Here is a 15,846-nt window from a genome sequence, read left to right on the forward strand (position 1 = left end):
ATTAAAGCAAGTAAGCAGTTAGAAAGCTTAAAACAGCTCTCCTTAGGATTCTGGTCTTCAGGCTACACCTCAGGAGGTAACAACACAACAGAGTGAGCAGAGCTTGCTTTGCCACATCCCTCAGCCCTCTTGCTGGGCTCCTAGGGGTGTTCTGGGGGAAATAATCAAGATCTGGAGATCCCTGGCAGATCAGCTGGCATTTTGGTGGCTGTACTTCAGGGAGACACTTTCATCCCCAAACACCCATGAGCCTAAGAGTAATCAATCCTTGCTGGGAGATCTGGACTTGCTGCACTATTGCTCTCGTGGGTACTCAGATAAAATTACTGATTTCCTCTTCCAGTGGAGGCTGAACTCATTAGAAGAGATGTCCCAGCTTGCAAACCACAAGAATCTCATGTTTGTGCCCGCGTTGTTCTGCATGGGAAGCAATGGTTGTTTCAGAACAGGGTATCCTCTCCTCAGGCCTGAGGCATGCTCCATACTGCAGGTCCCAATACCATTCTTCCATATGTAGAGCCAGCAGAGCCAACCAAAGCGCCTTGGCACCAAGACCTTTGCTGCAACGAGCTCTTCTTTCACAATCCAATCCTGCTGGTCTTACTGCATCTAAGGATTATTCATAAATCAAGTCCCACAGCGTCACCGTGATGCATTCATGGTCTCCATTTTACAGGGAAGGGAACTGAGGCACATGGCAATAGAGCCCTGTGCCCTGGGTCACGCAGTGAGTCACCATCCCAGCCTCAAACAGACTGAAGCCCTCCTCCTTGACGCTAGCCACTAGAGCTTGAATTTCCTCAAAACCTCAAAACCTGCTTGCTCTCATTTATTAACCGCAGCCTGGCTGCAGCTGCAGACCTGTTCCACAGGCAGCAGAAACCATAGACAGCATTTGGGTCCCATTACTGCCAAGCGAGGTGTGAGGGCTCCGGCAAGACAGCTCGTGCCTCCCAGGAACTTTGGGACAAGAAAAACTGAAGCAACTTGAGGTGTGCTCTGTTACCCAGCACCTGAAAGGCTACATCTTGATTACAGAGCTGGCGACAAAGGAAATGGATGAATAATCATTTCATAAAAGGGATTTAAAATTTCCATTTTCATTTTATTGTCAAAGTATTTTTTTTTATGAAGAACAAAAGAAAATATACAGAATTGTAACTTATGTACACTGGCTTTATAGGTATTTTTGTTTCCAATTTACACAAATTTTGATATGTTATTAAAAGATATTTTATATAGATATGCGTCTATGTACAGTTTTATTTACATACATTCATAGGATGTGATATAAACCAGTCAATAGATGATAGTTCATTTATATTAATTTCTAGAGGACAAAAGGAATGCATTCGCCTTTGCTAGACCTGCTGTTCCTGCGTAGCGCGGGCTGCTGCTCTGCCTGGCGCTAGGAACACAGCTTTCTATTTCCCATTTTGCCAACAAAAAGACAAACAGATGCCGTCTGCAAATGGAAAGGAAATGCAACATCCATTATAAAATCGCTCCTAATTACTGAATTCTATTTTCTTCTACAGCTCCTTACAATCACCAGAGTTCAAAAGGAAAAACAAAACAAGAAGAAACACAATCACTTGCCTGCTACAATCTGATCATTTGCTTAAATTCCCTTCTTAGACAGCTACCACATAAATTGATTTATTTTGGTTGTTCTCACCCATTCGCCCACCCCAGCTGCATGGAGCTCTGACATGGCTGTTGGTAAGGAAAAGTTCAGCACTGAAGCTCACCCTGGGACAGAAGATCTCCTGGTGCTGTCTCACCAGGCTGGCACCCAGTGTTGAATACTGGGACACCCGGACAGATGGAGATATGGAGCCTCAGCCCCAGCCAGCGAGGCATCAAGCTGAGTGGGCAGTGAGTGCTCAGTGCCTGCCAGGTGCAGAGCACAGTCATTTGCAAGCAGCCTCCTGTTGCCTTACATATTAGACAACAGCTCTTCTGCTAAAGGCGGTGGATGCTTCAAGGCAAAGCAAAGCAGAGTTTCCTTCAACTCATGGGCATCCTTTCACCCTCAGTGGTAGCACAGGACAGGAAAAGCATGCGCATGGGATGCACTGAGTCACACAGAAAGGCCTCTGCACCAAGCCATTCCATCCAGCCTGAGCTTTGGGTTTGTTTGGGGTACATCATAGCTTAAATATATATATATATATATGTATGTATGAATATATATACATAAATATTTATATATAACCCTGACCAAGGAAAAGGTAAATGTGAGCTGGATAAATGAGAGTGGTGTGGAGGCACGTTCCAGCACCCGCATGCCTCGCCTCCCCCTCTCCCCAACTCCCACTGTTCCTCCTCCTATGGCCGGCCCCTACAAATCCTTGGCTCAGGCGACCCAAAAACAAAGGAGTTGTTTTCATTTCAAAAGGAATTTGCTGTTTCCAAACTGGACAAATAGAGCAGCTTAATAAAAACTCACAATGAATGGCCTGTACATGAGCAAAGCCCTCAGGAATGCCAGGGCTATAATTAACTAGCAGCAAGCAACTCTTACATTTTCCTGTGCAGCAGAAAATAGCTAAAAATAAAACACTGTAATTTCCAAAAGAAGCGGCAGCAAAGGAGGGAAAGATAGAAAGGGGGGGGGAAAAAAGCATCCTTGAAAAAATAAAAGGAAAAAAATAAAATAAAAGAAGAAACATCCCCCTCCTGACCCCAGAATAACTTCATTCTCAAATCATCTTTAAAGGACACGGGATATTCAGACACGGTGGTATCAAGTAACAGCATTGACTGTTCTGTGAAGACAAATAAATTATCACTAGAAACGTAGTGAGCAAAGTGCTGTCATCGGCTGCTGCGGGAGGGGAGGTGGGAGCAGTCAGTTGACGGAGCGCACGGAGCGGCTGCTTCGCGGGAACCGATGCACCTTGACGTGTTTGGACAAGTGGTCGCTTCGAGCAAATTTCTTCTCGCAGACGGGACACTGATAGGGTTTCACCCCCGAGTGGGAGCGCCGGTGCCGAGACAGCTCATCCGACCTGGAGAACCTGCAAGAGAAGAGAAGGCAGCTTTTAAGACAGATGAATGAATTCTCGTATGGCCTCAAAACATCCCCTCAGGCCATTGGGAGACTCTGCTTGTGGAAAAGCCCACGTAAGCAAACTGAAAGTGTCAAGACACACAGCAGAACCGCTCTGGTCCCAAAGAGTGGTCAGTAGTGGTGATGGAAGCAATGTTTGTATGTAGAACACTTGCACTAAGCCCAATAATAAGGGTAAATAATAATGGTACAGGTCAACTGAGCCAGCTCTGCTCCTTATCCCTCTGTGAGTCCCCTTCAAAGATAGTCCCCCAGTCTCTCTCCTGCAAATCCAAGCACAAATCCTTCTCAAGCAGTGGGAAGAAACAACATCCCACAGGTGAGGTCTGCTCCAAGCTCCATCACCAGCATTGCGGCAGATACATGCTGAGATGGGCCCCAGATAATAGCCAGACACAGCTACACAGTTTATCAGATGCAGCCAAAAATTGGCCTTTGTACATGCTCCTGCTGGCTAAATAAAGAAGACTTCGTACACTGGTAACAGAGATGCTCAGTGTTATAACAGCTGAAATCCAGGTGGGCTGCAATAGCCATTAGCATCGATACTTCATGGGCAAACTGAAATCAAGATGGAGACTCTAATTACCAAATTTATCTCCCACAGTCATTTTAATTTTAGATGTTTCCCAATTTCCATCTCAACAGAAACATCCCCAGTCAGCCATCGTGAATCCCACAGGCATTAATGAACTCAACTCAGCCAATCCCTTGGTCTCGGCAGCTGGCTTTGCTTCCAGTCTGGACATGACTGGGAGCCACAGGGTTAATTAACAATGTCACACTAAAATTGCCCAGTCCAGATGGGTACAAAAAAATTTGCTGCCTGACAAAGGGCAATTAAGAGTTTTGTTGCCAGAACAGTAACAAAGAGCGGTACAGAAAGCGAGCTTGCAAGAAATGGTATCAGCTGTTTATTTACAATAAATAAATGAAGTCATGGGCACTAGTGGAATAAATGGGGGAAAGAACATGTAGAAAAAAAATGTGTCCTTCTGGAGCAAAATATCACATCATCAACCGGGTGGGTACACTATTTTTATGAAAGGGGAAAAACAGGACTGCTGGGCTCCTATGAATAAGTCCTTCATGTGAGGAAAATAAGTTTCCACATAAAGGTTTTAATTAGCAGAGATCTCCCATGAGCTGCAGAATGAGGTGTGGGCACTGGGAAGGGTTCCTTCCATTCCCACAGCACTTCAGACTAGTGCTGCTGCTCGGAGAGAGCCCTGTGGATAGAGATTTTCACATATAATGCATAGAAAGGATGCATCCATCCCAGTGGTTTTTCTATGGAAGAATCCTTCACCCATTCTCTTGATTTCTTTGCCTTGCCCTTGCTTTGGTGTCCTCACCAAAGAGTCACAGGCACCAAGAAGAGCACCAGGCAGATGCTCTAATGAAGCCACCAATTCATTCCTTGCTGTTTCTGTGGGACTTGGCTAGGCAAGGAAGGGACTGGTTGCCCACAGTGGCAACCACCTCCAGGAAAAGAGGGAGCAGAGGCAGGAAAGCTCCTTTACATAGAGCTTTCCTCTTCTATATCAACTTATCACCCCAAAAAGGAGTGAAACCAGATGTGGCTGCGTTGCCTTGTCCCATGTCCTTGGCTGTTAAGGTCACCATCTGCAACACACACAACTAATCCCAACAGGAGCTCCACAAGCACATTTCAGTGGGAACTACATGGATGGTGAAGGAGAAAGAGGTGCACATTAGGAACAAGCAGCTCCGCTCCTACCCGGGGAGCTCGGATGAGTTCATCCGATAAAAATACACGCTGCTTCATAACGATGTCCTTAGCTGAAAAGGCAGGAATGTTGCAATACTGTTCTCCAGCAGTCATGGAAAGATCAACTTACAGAGCCCACAGAAATAAACGTCAAGCTGTCAGTGTGTTTACAAAAAAACAACGCAAAGGTTAGAACAAGGAAGCCAGGAGATCTGGTGGCCTGGCTCCACAGTGACAACGACATTTGCAGCACATTCTGGCACTGAAACCATCCCCAAAGATGCTGTAAACAATCCCTGATGGAAAGCTAAATTCAAACGAAAACAAGGCAACCCCAAGGAAGACCTCACTAGCCCAGCTTACAGCTGTTTGCAGAATTCCTCCTTCATAAGAAAGACAGAGGGAACAGGGCAATCCCACAGCAACTGGAAGTCTCCTTCATCCCTCCCCTCTGGTGGTTACCTGTAACCACATCTCCCTTGGAGACCAATCCTGCTCTGCAATGCATGGGACTGCCAGCCATGCAAGGACCCATGGCTCATAGGGCATCAAGTTCAGTAGATTCAGCTGGGACTCCATGATCCCAGCCATTGCCACCAGCCCCAGGGCTGCCACAGGTTGTGCCTCTGCCTTATGGTGCAGGGCAGGCCCCAGATGCATCCTGAGCTGCTCCCAGACTCTAAATCCACATGAACAGGCTGTCTCCTGCAGAATGGGTTGTGGGAAATGTTTCCAGATGAAGGATGTGCAGGACATTTGAACACTATTGCCTAAATCCATGGCTTTTCATGCTGCTGCCCAGGGGAAGGACAGTGAGAGCTCTCCAGCCCCTGACATGCCAGCCCAGCATGCTGATAGAGCCATCTCAAGAGCAGAGAACCAGAGGTTGCCAAAGGCACATGACACGGATCAGCACATTGATACAGAAAAGTATGGAGCACAACAGGTCACCTCACCACCTTCTCCACTGTGCCAAGCACACCCAGTGCCAAGATTTAGCCTCCTCATTGGATTTCCCACTATCACAGAGGCTGGAGATGGGTTTTCAGCACACACAGCCCTTCTCTGAGAGCAGAGTGAGATTCAGTCACTTTGTTGTGTTTTTGAAATTACCATCTTCAGTGAGCTCACATCTCAAGTGTCTTCAGTGAAGAATAAATAAACAAGCACACAAATGTGGGGAAAAGGGGAAAAAGTGGAGCCCAGCAGCGCTTTAGTGTTTAAATTCATTCAAGATGATCTAAAACTGGGGGAGGACAGAGAGTTTAGATGCTTTGATGTAAGTCATACGGGTCCCTGCTCTGGAAATGGCAACAATGCTGTACTAATAGAAGGGGCTGAGTAATTCAGCGCTCAGCAGGGTCTGACATGAGAGCAGGGTGCATGGAGCCTTTCTGAACTGCTCACCTGGAAGGATGCTACAAGTATGGCCACCAGCCTGAGGCTCCCCAACAAGGCATCCCATGCCCTAACCCCTGCAGCACCCAGCTGCAATGCTCAGCCTCCACCTTTCCTTGCCTTACATGCTTCCCCCTAATTCTGCAGCCTTGAAAATGCCTTCCCTATGGAAAGACAGAGCTAGAGGAGGTCACCCAGAGGCAACACTTCACACTTCTGATCCTAAGCCACAGAAATCACAGGAAGCACTGCCATAAATCCTGGCATGGACCAGATCCAAACCCCACGTGCTACATGTGTTTGCCATAGAAATGGGATTTTTGTACAAGGAAAGGCAACACAAGACCCAGGGTTATGATGTGTATTGCTGTCTGTGGCATGCATGCTCGCACCAAAATTAATGGGAATAAGTGCCTTTGTGACAGGCCAGAAGCAAGAGGCCTGTGCCTGGTGGGACCACTGGGCTGAACAACACGGTGTTGCTTTCAGTGCATCCTGAGCAGCCACTGAGCCCTCTGCTGTGCCACACCACTCTCATGCATAGAAAGAAAATCCCCACCCATCCGTAGAGCCACATAAATTGAAACGGGCAGGAAAAAAACCCAAAAAGGATAATAATCAGAGAAATGAATTGCAAACTTCAAATTTGGGCCAGTTTGGGAACAGGGGATTCTGCCACATTCTGACCTTTCCCTTAAACCAATTTAGCTATCTCTAACTGCTGCCATGTCTCACAAAGTTGCATTTTTATTCACAGTTTCTCCAGTTACTTTTTACCTTGTCTGTTGCCCATGATCACCATCTATTTCCTCACTAGCCATTGCTCATCAGAGCACAGATGGATATTCTTTGAAAGAAATCTGATTTAAGTTAATATAAGGGAGTACAGGCTACGTTTTGCTCCCATCGTAACTTGTGGTGCTTTTTATTAACGCTTGCCAGCAGGCAGACTATTAGCACAGCTAACTGGAAGGAGAGACAGAAGCCTCCATCAAAGTCTCTGGCAAGAAATTCAACTTTTTCTCTTTAACTTTTTCAGCTAGTATTAAAAAATAATTAGAGATTGCTTCTACAAAATGCTTTGCTCAATCAAATCTGCAGTCTTCCATTCAATTCCATCTCAGCCTTTTTGGGATGCTGTTACATCTGACAGTTTTTTGCAGCTTTGAGCAGCACCCACGCATTTTTCTCAATCAATGCAGAGAATAAAACCCACAGCAGCCTGGAGTTCCACTGCCAGCACTTGCAGAAGGCGTGGGATGGAGTGCGTTTTCTACAAAACTGCACAGAATGCTGCTTTTCTTAACCATACTCACTTAGCACAGCTCTTCACCAACCACGTTTAGCCCCGTGCAGCCCTGATTCACACCATAATTCTACCCTAAAGCACCTCACTCATTTGGTAGCAGCTGAGCATCTGCAGCATCTGCCCTGTTGCAACCAGGCCATCACGGCTGCAAGGTACTGCCTGCAGTTACAAGCTTAATCTGACCATCTTAGTACAACATACTAGTTATTATAGACTTTTTCTTTTCTTAAAAAGACACTCATCCAGCTGGTGGCAGCAGGTGATGCTCTGCCATTTCATATATCGAGTCCACTGGATTTACTCAACAAGAAGAAAAGGTCTTAATTCTCAAGCAACTCGAACCAGCTTTAGGAACAGAAAGTGTTTATAAATGAGAGTGCAAACCTATTTGCTCAGCAAGTTAGAGAGGGGGATCAGACACTGCTGTGCCCCGATACTAACCTCCATCCACAACCTGGCCACGTGCAAGCAAAAGGCTTTTCTCCTGTATGCCTCCTCAGGTGGGCTTTCAAATGGCTGCTTTTCGTGTACATCTTGGTACAACCAGGGAAAGAACATTTGTGCATTTTAATGAGTTCTGCTGCAGGGTTCTTTTGAAATTTCTGACCCATGATGATTCCCGTCTGACCCTGGATCATGCCTCCTGGCCCAATTGGCTTGGCGGCGATGGGGACGGGAGCAATGCGAACAAATTTAGAGGGCAAGTTCAAATTGGATGACTGAACTATCTGGGGCACAAGGGCAAATGTCTGTCCTTGGATGTTGACTAGGAGCTGTGCAATTTTAATGTTCTCCTGTGCTGGTCCTTGGGAATTAGGGCTTGTGCTGGACTCCTGTTTGATCTGTACAGGCTGAATTTGGAGCATAACTGGTATGCCATTCTCCAGGGATGCTCCTCCATTTGAAGCTTGGCCACCTTCTGTTGAGCTGTTCAACTGTTCATTTTTACTCTCTTTTAAAGTAGCACTGGGTAACACATGGTCTTTTTGCTGTAGTGAAGCAACAGAAACTTGGCTGCAAGCTCTCAAGTCCTTGGTCTCACTTTTAGGTCTTTCTTTGAGCTCCAGCTCCATGTTTTCTTCCAGAAATTCCTCGATTTCCTCAAGCGTGGGCTGAAATGGTCCAGAGTCTTCCATATCCACAGCGAATTCAGGCAACCTAAAATACTCCTCTTTCACTATGGGCTGAAGTCTCCTTTTGTCCCACCATGATGCAGCGGTGTTCCCCAAGGATGCCTGGGACAGCAAGTAGTCTAAGATGCTGTCCTGACTCTCCGCACTGGATGTGCTTCCATAGCTGGAGCTGAGTACCTGGGATTCCGGGCTGGAACAAGAACAAAAGCTGGACGAGTCGCTGTCATCTTCTGACAGAGGAGAGGGCAACATTTGGTAGGACCTCACCCCTGCTGTCATGTCCCTAAAGTATCCCAGAGAAGTCCTTGTAGATGAAAAGGACTCATCAGTAGGCACCAGGTGATCCACCATTCCTGGGCGAGCTCTTACAGGTATCCCAGCAGCATACACCACGCAGCGAAGGTTCAGGTGAGAGCCTGGGTACAGGGAAACAAACCACCAGCAGTCAGAAGTCAGTTTAATTATTCACCTCCAAGAACTAAACCTCACAAAGCCCTCCAGCTTGCGGGAAAGTCCAAAGCATGCAGCCTCACCATGCACATGCTACTGCACGCTTTGCTATGTCCGTGCCACCCCCAAAGGACTGCCAGGTCCGAAGCGTTCTGCAGGATTGCACCACGTATTTGCAAAAGAATTCTTTCAGAAATCATTTCACAACTGCATGTGCTTTAGATTTACAGCTCCCTTTCAGAATATTACTGCCAAAAGGAAATAAATTATGGGCTCTCACCTAGCGGTGAAGCCAAGAGCCAAAAAAGGGAAGGGGAGAAGAAAAGAAAGAAAGAAAAAAAGAAGTGTTGAAATTTTTACCACCCCAAAGAAACAGAAAAACAAGCAAACAAAAAAAAAGAAGTTTATTGCTGGGGTCCATAAAATGCAAATCCTTCCCTCATCTTGTAGCTTTCCACCAACCTTATTTTTAACTTCCTGCGTTCCACAAATACAGGCTAATCAGCGTAATGCAGGGATCAATCTGTCAGGAGCCAAAAATATTTACTGTGCTTCAGCATTCACTAGGCGGATTTTCCCCTCCAGATGTAATGAATCAGTGTGCCAACGTCATCATCACCTGCACTGTCCTTAACAAGGCTGGCACCGCACTGAGCTAATTACCATGGCCAGCTGCAGGCTGCGTGCACCCCATCCCTTCACATCCCATCCCTTTGGGTGTGGAAATCCAGGTAACCCAACCCTTGTGCTGGATGCTGAACTGGGAGAGCTGGACTGGTCCCAGTTCCCCCTGCAGAGGTGACATCCTATGGGACTGCACTAAGCCCCAACCCCACGGCACCCATACAGGCAGCACCACAGCGTACCGACAGCCGGGCACATCCCACGGTCTCGCAATTAAGCTAAGCAAAAGGTTACTGGGGAGCGGGGAATACAAAAGGGGTATCTGTGGGTCTGTTGTCTTTTTTTCTTGCCTGCTCCCCAGGGAAAAGAAAGAAGTTGCTTACGGGCTGGAGCCTGTGCCCCTCGCAGTGACCGCGTCCCCCCGCACGGTGCGCACAGTGGCCCTCAGTCATCTGCTGAAGGTGACTGATTGAAAGCAGAGCTCTACGTGTGCATAATAAAACAACTCTTTCTGGGGAAGGCATGCGGCAGGCAGAGATAGAAGTCATTTGATCAGCCTATGAGGGGTGCGTGTGTGAATTAGGAGGCATGTGACCAGCGTGAAGGAAATGCCACTCAGGCTTGTTACACGCTGTCATTTTCCACAGGCTCTGCCGCCGCGCTTTGGACGCTTTGCCATGAATAGTCAATAGCTCCATGCAGGGACAAGAACCTTCCTGCTGCTACTGCAGCCCCAGCTCCAGGATTTGCCCATCTTTGCCTTCTCTGGGGAAAAATGAAAAGCTGTATGCACACTCAGCAGCAAATGTGGCACACGGCACCCTCCAAGAGCTCCATCCCACTGACAGCATCTATTCATATTTTGCTGGAAATGAGGGGAGAAAAAGCCTTATTTCTTAAAGGCACAGCTTCCTCCTCCATCCACACACGGAGGCTGAAATTGCTCAGAATCGAGCCCGCGTGCTCCCCTGGTTTGTGCAGCTCTGAACGCTCACATGTGCTGAGCGCGAGGAAGTTCACACAGAGGTTAGCGGCTCAGCCTATAACCATATCCTATAGTAAAAGTGAAGAGCCAGAAGAGCTGAAATTTGACACATAGCTCCAAAAACCAACAACAAACCGAACAGTGCTGGAAGAACTCTCCGCCCAGACTGCAGCAGAGCGGTGCCGAGAGCACACCGTGTTTTTTCTAAGAAATGCTGGCACGCTGCGAGCAGCTGGCAAGGTTTCCTTTTGCAAAAAGAAAAAGCTCAGGTTGTCTTTAAATGCCTGCAAGAGGCACGAAGCCACGTATCAGCACAGCCCTAATCGCGGGGAATAGAACTAAACCATGGTGTGAATGAGGGCTGAAAAGAAGGAATGCCAACAGGAGCGATGAGCAGCAGAGCTGGCAGGGGACAGTCCGTGTGCACAGTGCCACCTGCGTCTCAAGAGGACAGGGACTGTCAGGGGCAAACACATCAGGCACAGCACACACCGGGGCTGCATTCCGTGCTCCCAAAGCTCACACAGCAGCCAAGCGGATTTTGGGGAATGCCTGGAATGCAGGATCGAGCCCAAGCTATATTTTATCCTAAAGGCCAAGCCAACAACCGAAGGCTTTCATCCCTCCTTCGTCCGAAGGCATAGCCAAAACCAGGAGCTTCAAAAACAAAAACAAAACGCCAGGGCTACGCGAGTGATGAGAACGAATGATGGTGTTTACATAAAGCACCTCCATCCCTGACAGCAATGTGAGCATGGGCTGCTCAGCGCGGGGCAGCAGTTGTTTAACTGTGCAGCACCACAGCCGCCTTTGGAGAGGTCCAAAGTGACAGGATGGCCCTCGTGCCAAAAACATGCTGTTCTGCTGAGACGTGTCCATCTAACCACCGGCTTAAAGAGCAAAATAATAATAAAGGGAGTACAAGGGTACATTCTGTTTCAGAATGACACCAAATGTTAAGCCCTGGGAATTTGCTGAGAGCCGGGGACTGCTTCCCAGTTTGTCACTTCTGGACTGTCAGCCCAGCACGGCTGATAACACAGTGCTATGTGGGCTCAGATACACTGACACTCATCTGCGAGGTGTGTTGTTGCAGTTCTTTCAAGTTTAGGACCAATCCCTGTAGGGTTTTCCCTTGCTCCATAGGTGCAGGCTGACTCCTACCCCATGGGCAGAGCCACAAAGAGGGCAGTGAAGTCAGAGGGGAAAGAAATAATAATAAATAGTAAATATATACCTAGAAGTGAATAAAATAATAATCATCAAAAGGAGAAGCCCAAGAGCCAGGGAGCCCATCTGCTCCCAGTCCTGCTGCAAGGTGGCTGTGCAGCTCATCGGACACCAGGGCACAACAACACTACTTAGGGGCCTCCCTGCCTTTTTCCAACCCCACTGCTTTTGGGAAGCCTCAAAACTCTCCCCAAGTCCCTATTTTCTTCTAGCTGCCCCTTTCACACCCAAACTTTGGCTTACACACAAGGCAGCCGGCAGTGTGTCGTCGCCCCCCTGCACTGAACCCCAAAACAACACACAGTGACAGTGGGCTGGGGGGGCACAACACACACACAGCTGCATCCTCACCACTGCAAAACATTTGGTTGGTTGTTCTTTTGGTTGTGTTTGGGTGTTTAGTTATTAATTTATTTCTTGAGAGGGGGGGGGTGTTTGTTCAGTTGTTTATTTGCTAGTTTTCCCTATTTTTAATAGGTTCTTTTTCCTCTCTCCCCTCTCAAGCTGTTTTTTTTTTCCTACCGCTGAAGGATGTGACCTTCTCGGATGAGCAGCCCCTCGCTGCCCCCCCCCCACCCCCATGGCGGTACCGAGGGGTTCCTCTGCCGGACCGAGCAACCCCGCACCGCGTCTATCGCACTCCCTTACCTGAACTCCTCCGCCAATCGGCCTGGGGAAAAAACGTCGAGAATGCAAAAAAAACCAAAAAAAACCAGCGTTGAAAACAAGATACCAAGACGATTAATAAATAAATAAATTAATAAATAAATTTAAAAAAAAACTGGAGAATCGAAAAACGGCCAAAAAATAATAAAAAATAATAATAAAAATCAACCATCTATCCACCAAACGGGCGGAAAAACAACCAAACACAAACCGCACAACCAAACCGAAGAAGAAACAAACCCCCCTCCCTCCCCCGGTCCCAACAGCGCTGCGGGACGCGGAGCGGAGCGGGCGCAGCTCCCCCGGGAGGCGGCGCGTGGTGCGGCGCGGCCCCGCGGCGTAGTACTATAAACCCTCCGGCACGGAACCGGAGATCGAGGGGGGGCCGGGGAGAGGCTCGACCGCGTCCGCAGCCCCCATTGGTCCCGTAGCTCCGGGGGCCGGCCCGTGTTCAGCCTCAATGGGAGCCGCACACAGCACGGCCCGGCCCCTGGGGCAGGCGGGGCGCGGCCACGTGCGAATCTCCGCGGGTGTGCGAGATCCCGGTTCTGCTCCTGCCCGTGGGAAATCACTGCTGGCTTCTCCCCTAGCGTTATTGCCGTCAGTTTAATATGCACACATATATATGCCTAGTTTTATATGTGCACTGTACTGTTTGTACATCTACATACTCATATATATACACAAACATATATATAAATCACAGAATCACAGAATGACCCGGGTTGGAAGGGACCTCAAGGATCATGTAGTTCCAACCCCCCTGCCTGGCAGGGCCACCAAACATACACCTTTACTAGATCAGGTTGCCCAGGGCCCCGTCCAACCTGGTCTTGAACACCTCCAAGGACGGGGCATCCACAACCTCCCTGGGCAGCCTGTTCCAGGGCCTAACCACTCTCCTAGTGAAGAACTTCCCCCTAACATCCAACCTAAATCTTCCCTCTTTTAACTTAAAACCATTTCCCCGTGTCCTGCTATTGTCAGCCCTTTCAAATAGTTTACGCCCCTCCTGGGAGTAAGTTCCCTTCAGGTATTGAAAGGCTGCATATAAATGCACAAATATATGCAAACATATATTCATATGTATATATACACAATATATGTGTGTGTATATATATACACATACTCATATATATTATGTATGTGTGTTGTCTACACATGTGTATGTATACACACTAGTTGTTATACATATATGTGCATAGATAGAAAATCATAGAATGGCATAAAGATCATCCAATTCATATAGAATCACATAGAATCATAGAACCACCAAGGCTGGAAAAGACCTCTAAGATCATCCGAGTCCAACCATCCATCCGTCACCATTATCACCCACTAAACCACATCCCTAAGTAGAACATCCAAACATTTCTTAACACCTAAAGAGATGGTAACTCCATCACCTGCCCATGCAGCCTGTACCAGCAGCTGACCATCACAGCCCCCTCAGCTACTCCCCATCAGACCTGTGCTGCAGACCCCTCACAGCTCTGTTGCCCTTCTCTGAATACATTCCAGGACCACAATGTCTTTCTTGTACTGAGTGGACCCCACAGTACTCAATTCCAGTCCCTCTGCAATGGACACACTATACATGTTATATACACATTTCTAAGTTACATGCTCAAATACACCTGGAGGTGTTTAAGATCTGTGGAGATATGGCACTGAGGGACACAGTCAGTGGGCACAGTAGAGGTTGGTTGGGGTTGGACTTTGTGCCATGTCTTCCCCCCAGGTAGGTGAAGTTTAGCTTGATGCAATGCAGAGGCATTAGATGGAGAAATTTCAATACAGCTAAAATCCCAAACCCTTAAGATCGACCTTATTGGAACGAGAACTGCTTGCTTGTTCAAACAGGGAATTACCTTAGAATATTTAGTACCGTGGAAGCAAACAAAATTTACAAGCTTAATTTTACTATTATGACCTAAATATGCACAGGGACATGTTAGAGGTCTCTCTAAATTTGGACAGCTTCTTTAGATTTAAGTTCCAGTAAATTCTAGCTTTCTAATTCAGAAGAGGAAGGGAAATCGTGTATTTACTCACGTGCAAATATAACAGTGCGTGCCCCAGTTCTGCTTTTCGAGCTGCTTTCACTTCATGAGGCCAAATCCTTTCCGTTTCCCTCCCAGCACCATGCAGGGCTGGCTGCATTCTGCTGTTACACAAAGGCTGGAGTGTGCAGAGGGCTCTGACAGACCCAGATGTGTGCAGCTGCTGAGATGAGATGTCCAGCCGCCTTTCCTTGTGCCATCATGCAGCTGCACACAGAGATGATGGAGGGAAACGTGGCTTTACCTGCTATGGGCGAGTCACTTTGAGGGATGGGTTGAAACCTGTTAAACCAGGTAACAGACTGGTGAGGCTGAGTCCAAGGGGTGAATGAGCACTGCCCTGGTTCATGGGATGAGCAACTTCAGTCACAATGCAGAACCCTACAGAGCATCATATCCATTTAATGCTAGGCAATAGCAATTGCTGGGAAGCAAAACACAATGGAAATAAGCACACATGTAACTAGGGGTTCTGTATTGCTACAACATTTCCCCGGGGAAAAACAATATGCATGTAGGCAAAACAGAGTGGCTAGGGAAAATGAATCTCTAGCATCCAGGATAAGCCTCTGGCTTGAGCTCTATGTGACAAGTTCTGGATGCACCAACAATCATACACATGTCCATGTGCCCTCTGCCACACGCATAGGATCAGCTGTGCTGGGAAACTCCAGGAAAGCCCTTGTGCATCGTGTGGTGCATACAGGACCTCCAGGCATTCAGCAGTCTTGCAGATGTTCCTGCCCTGACAAGGCTACCGGGCAGCAGGACACCCAGGACAAACATCCAAAGTCCGCTCTTTCTGCCTAGGCATAAATTTTAGACAGACAAAGGACAGACTGAAAACAAACAAACTCAATATACAACAGCACGAGTTCTGAGGTTTAATTTCAGCATAAAGAATTTCACTCCTGTGCAAACCCACTACTGTGCAACAAAATAATGAGGAAAAAAATGCACAAGTTGGTGTTACTTGGAGCCCAGATCCTTTGTGAAGGATGTTCACAGCTTCATCCTCTACAGCATCTTTTCTGAGCTGGGATCTTATCTGAGGCCTTTTCTTTCCCAGGATGATCACACTGAGGTTGCTGTGAGACCCCAACCCACAGCTGTGGTTCTGGGGTCCATAAATGCACTTTTGGGCCTAAACCAAAGTTGAGATTTACACGCAAAGTGGCGA

The 15,846-nt window shown here is 47.5% G+C and overlaps 1 protein-coding gene across 5 annotated transcripts in view; it reads right to left on the reverse strand.

Annotated features, from left to right (window-relative positions):
• Window positions 1–1,084: 1,084 nt before the first annotated feature.
• KLF15 (Kruppel like factor 15) overlaps window positions 1,085–15,846 on the reverse strand; it is a 29,917-nt gene continuing 15,155 nt past the window's right edge. The window contains exons 3-6 of one of the 5 annotated variants that reach the window (XM_015875060.2): window positions 14,659–14,948; window positions 12,586–12,607; window positions 7,957–9,064; window positions 1,085–3,023 (exon numbers count right to left, since the gene is read on the reverse strand). In XM_015875060.2, coding sequence (XP_015730546.2) covers window positions 2,855–3,023; window positions 7,957–9,064; window positions 12,586–12,607; window positions 14,659–14,766 — 1,407 coding nt within the window. In that variant the 5' untranslated portion in view covers window positions 14,767–14,948 and the 3' untranslated portion in view covers window positions 1,085–2,854. Of the gene's footprint in view, window positions 3,024–7,956; window positions 9,065–9,560; window positions 9,622–10,105; window positions 10,751–12,585; window positions 12,608–14,658; window positions 14,949–15,846 lie in introns of those variants that run through there. The other 4 variants (XM_032447254.1, XM_015875065.2, XM_015875066.2 and 1 more) reach the window with 4 other exon arrangements.

The sequence above is a fragment of the Coturnix japonica genome, chromosome 12 (genome assembly GCF_001577835.2).
Source record: "Coturnix japonica isolate 7356 chromosome 12, Coturnix japonica 2.1, whole genome shotgun sequence".
NCBI lineage: Eukaryota > Metazoa > Chordata > Aves > Galliformes > Phasianidae > Coturnix > Coturnix japonica.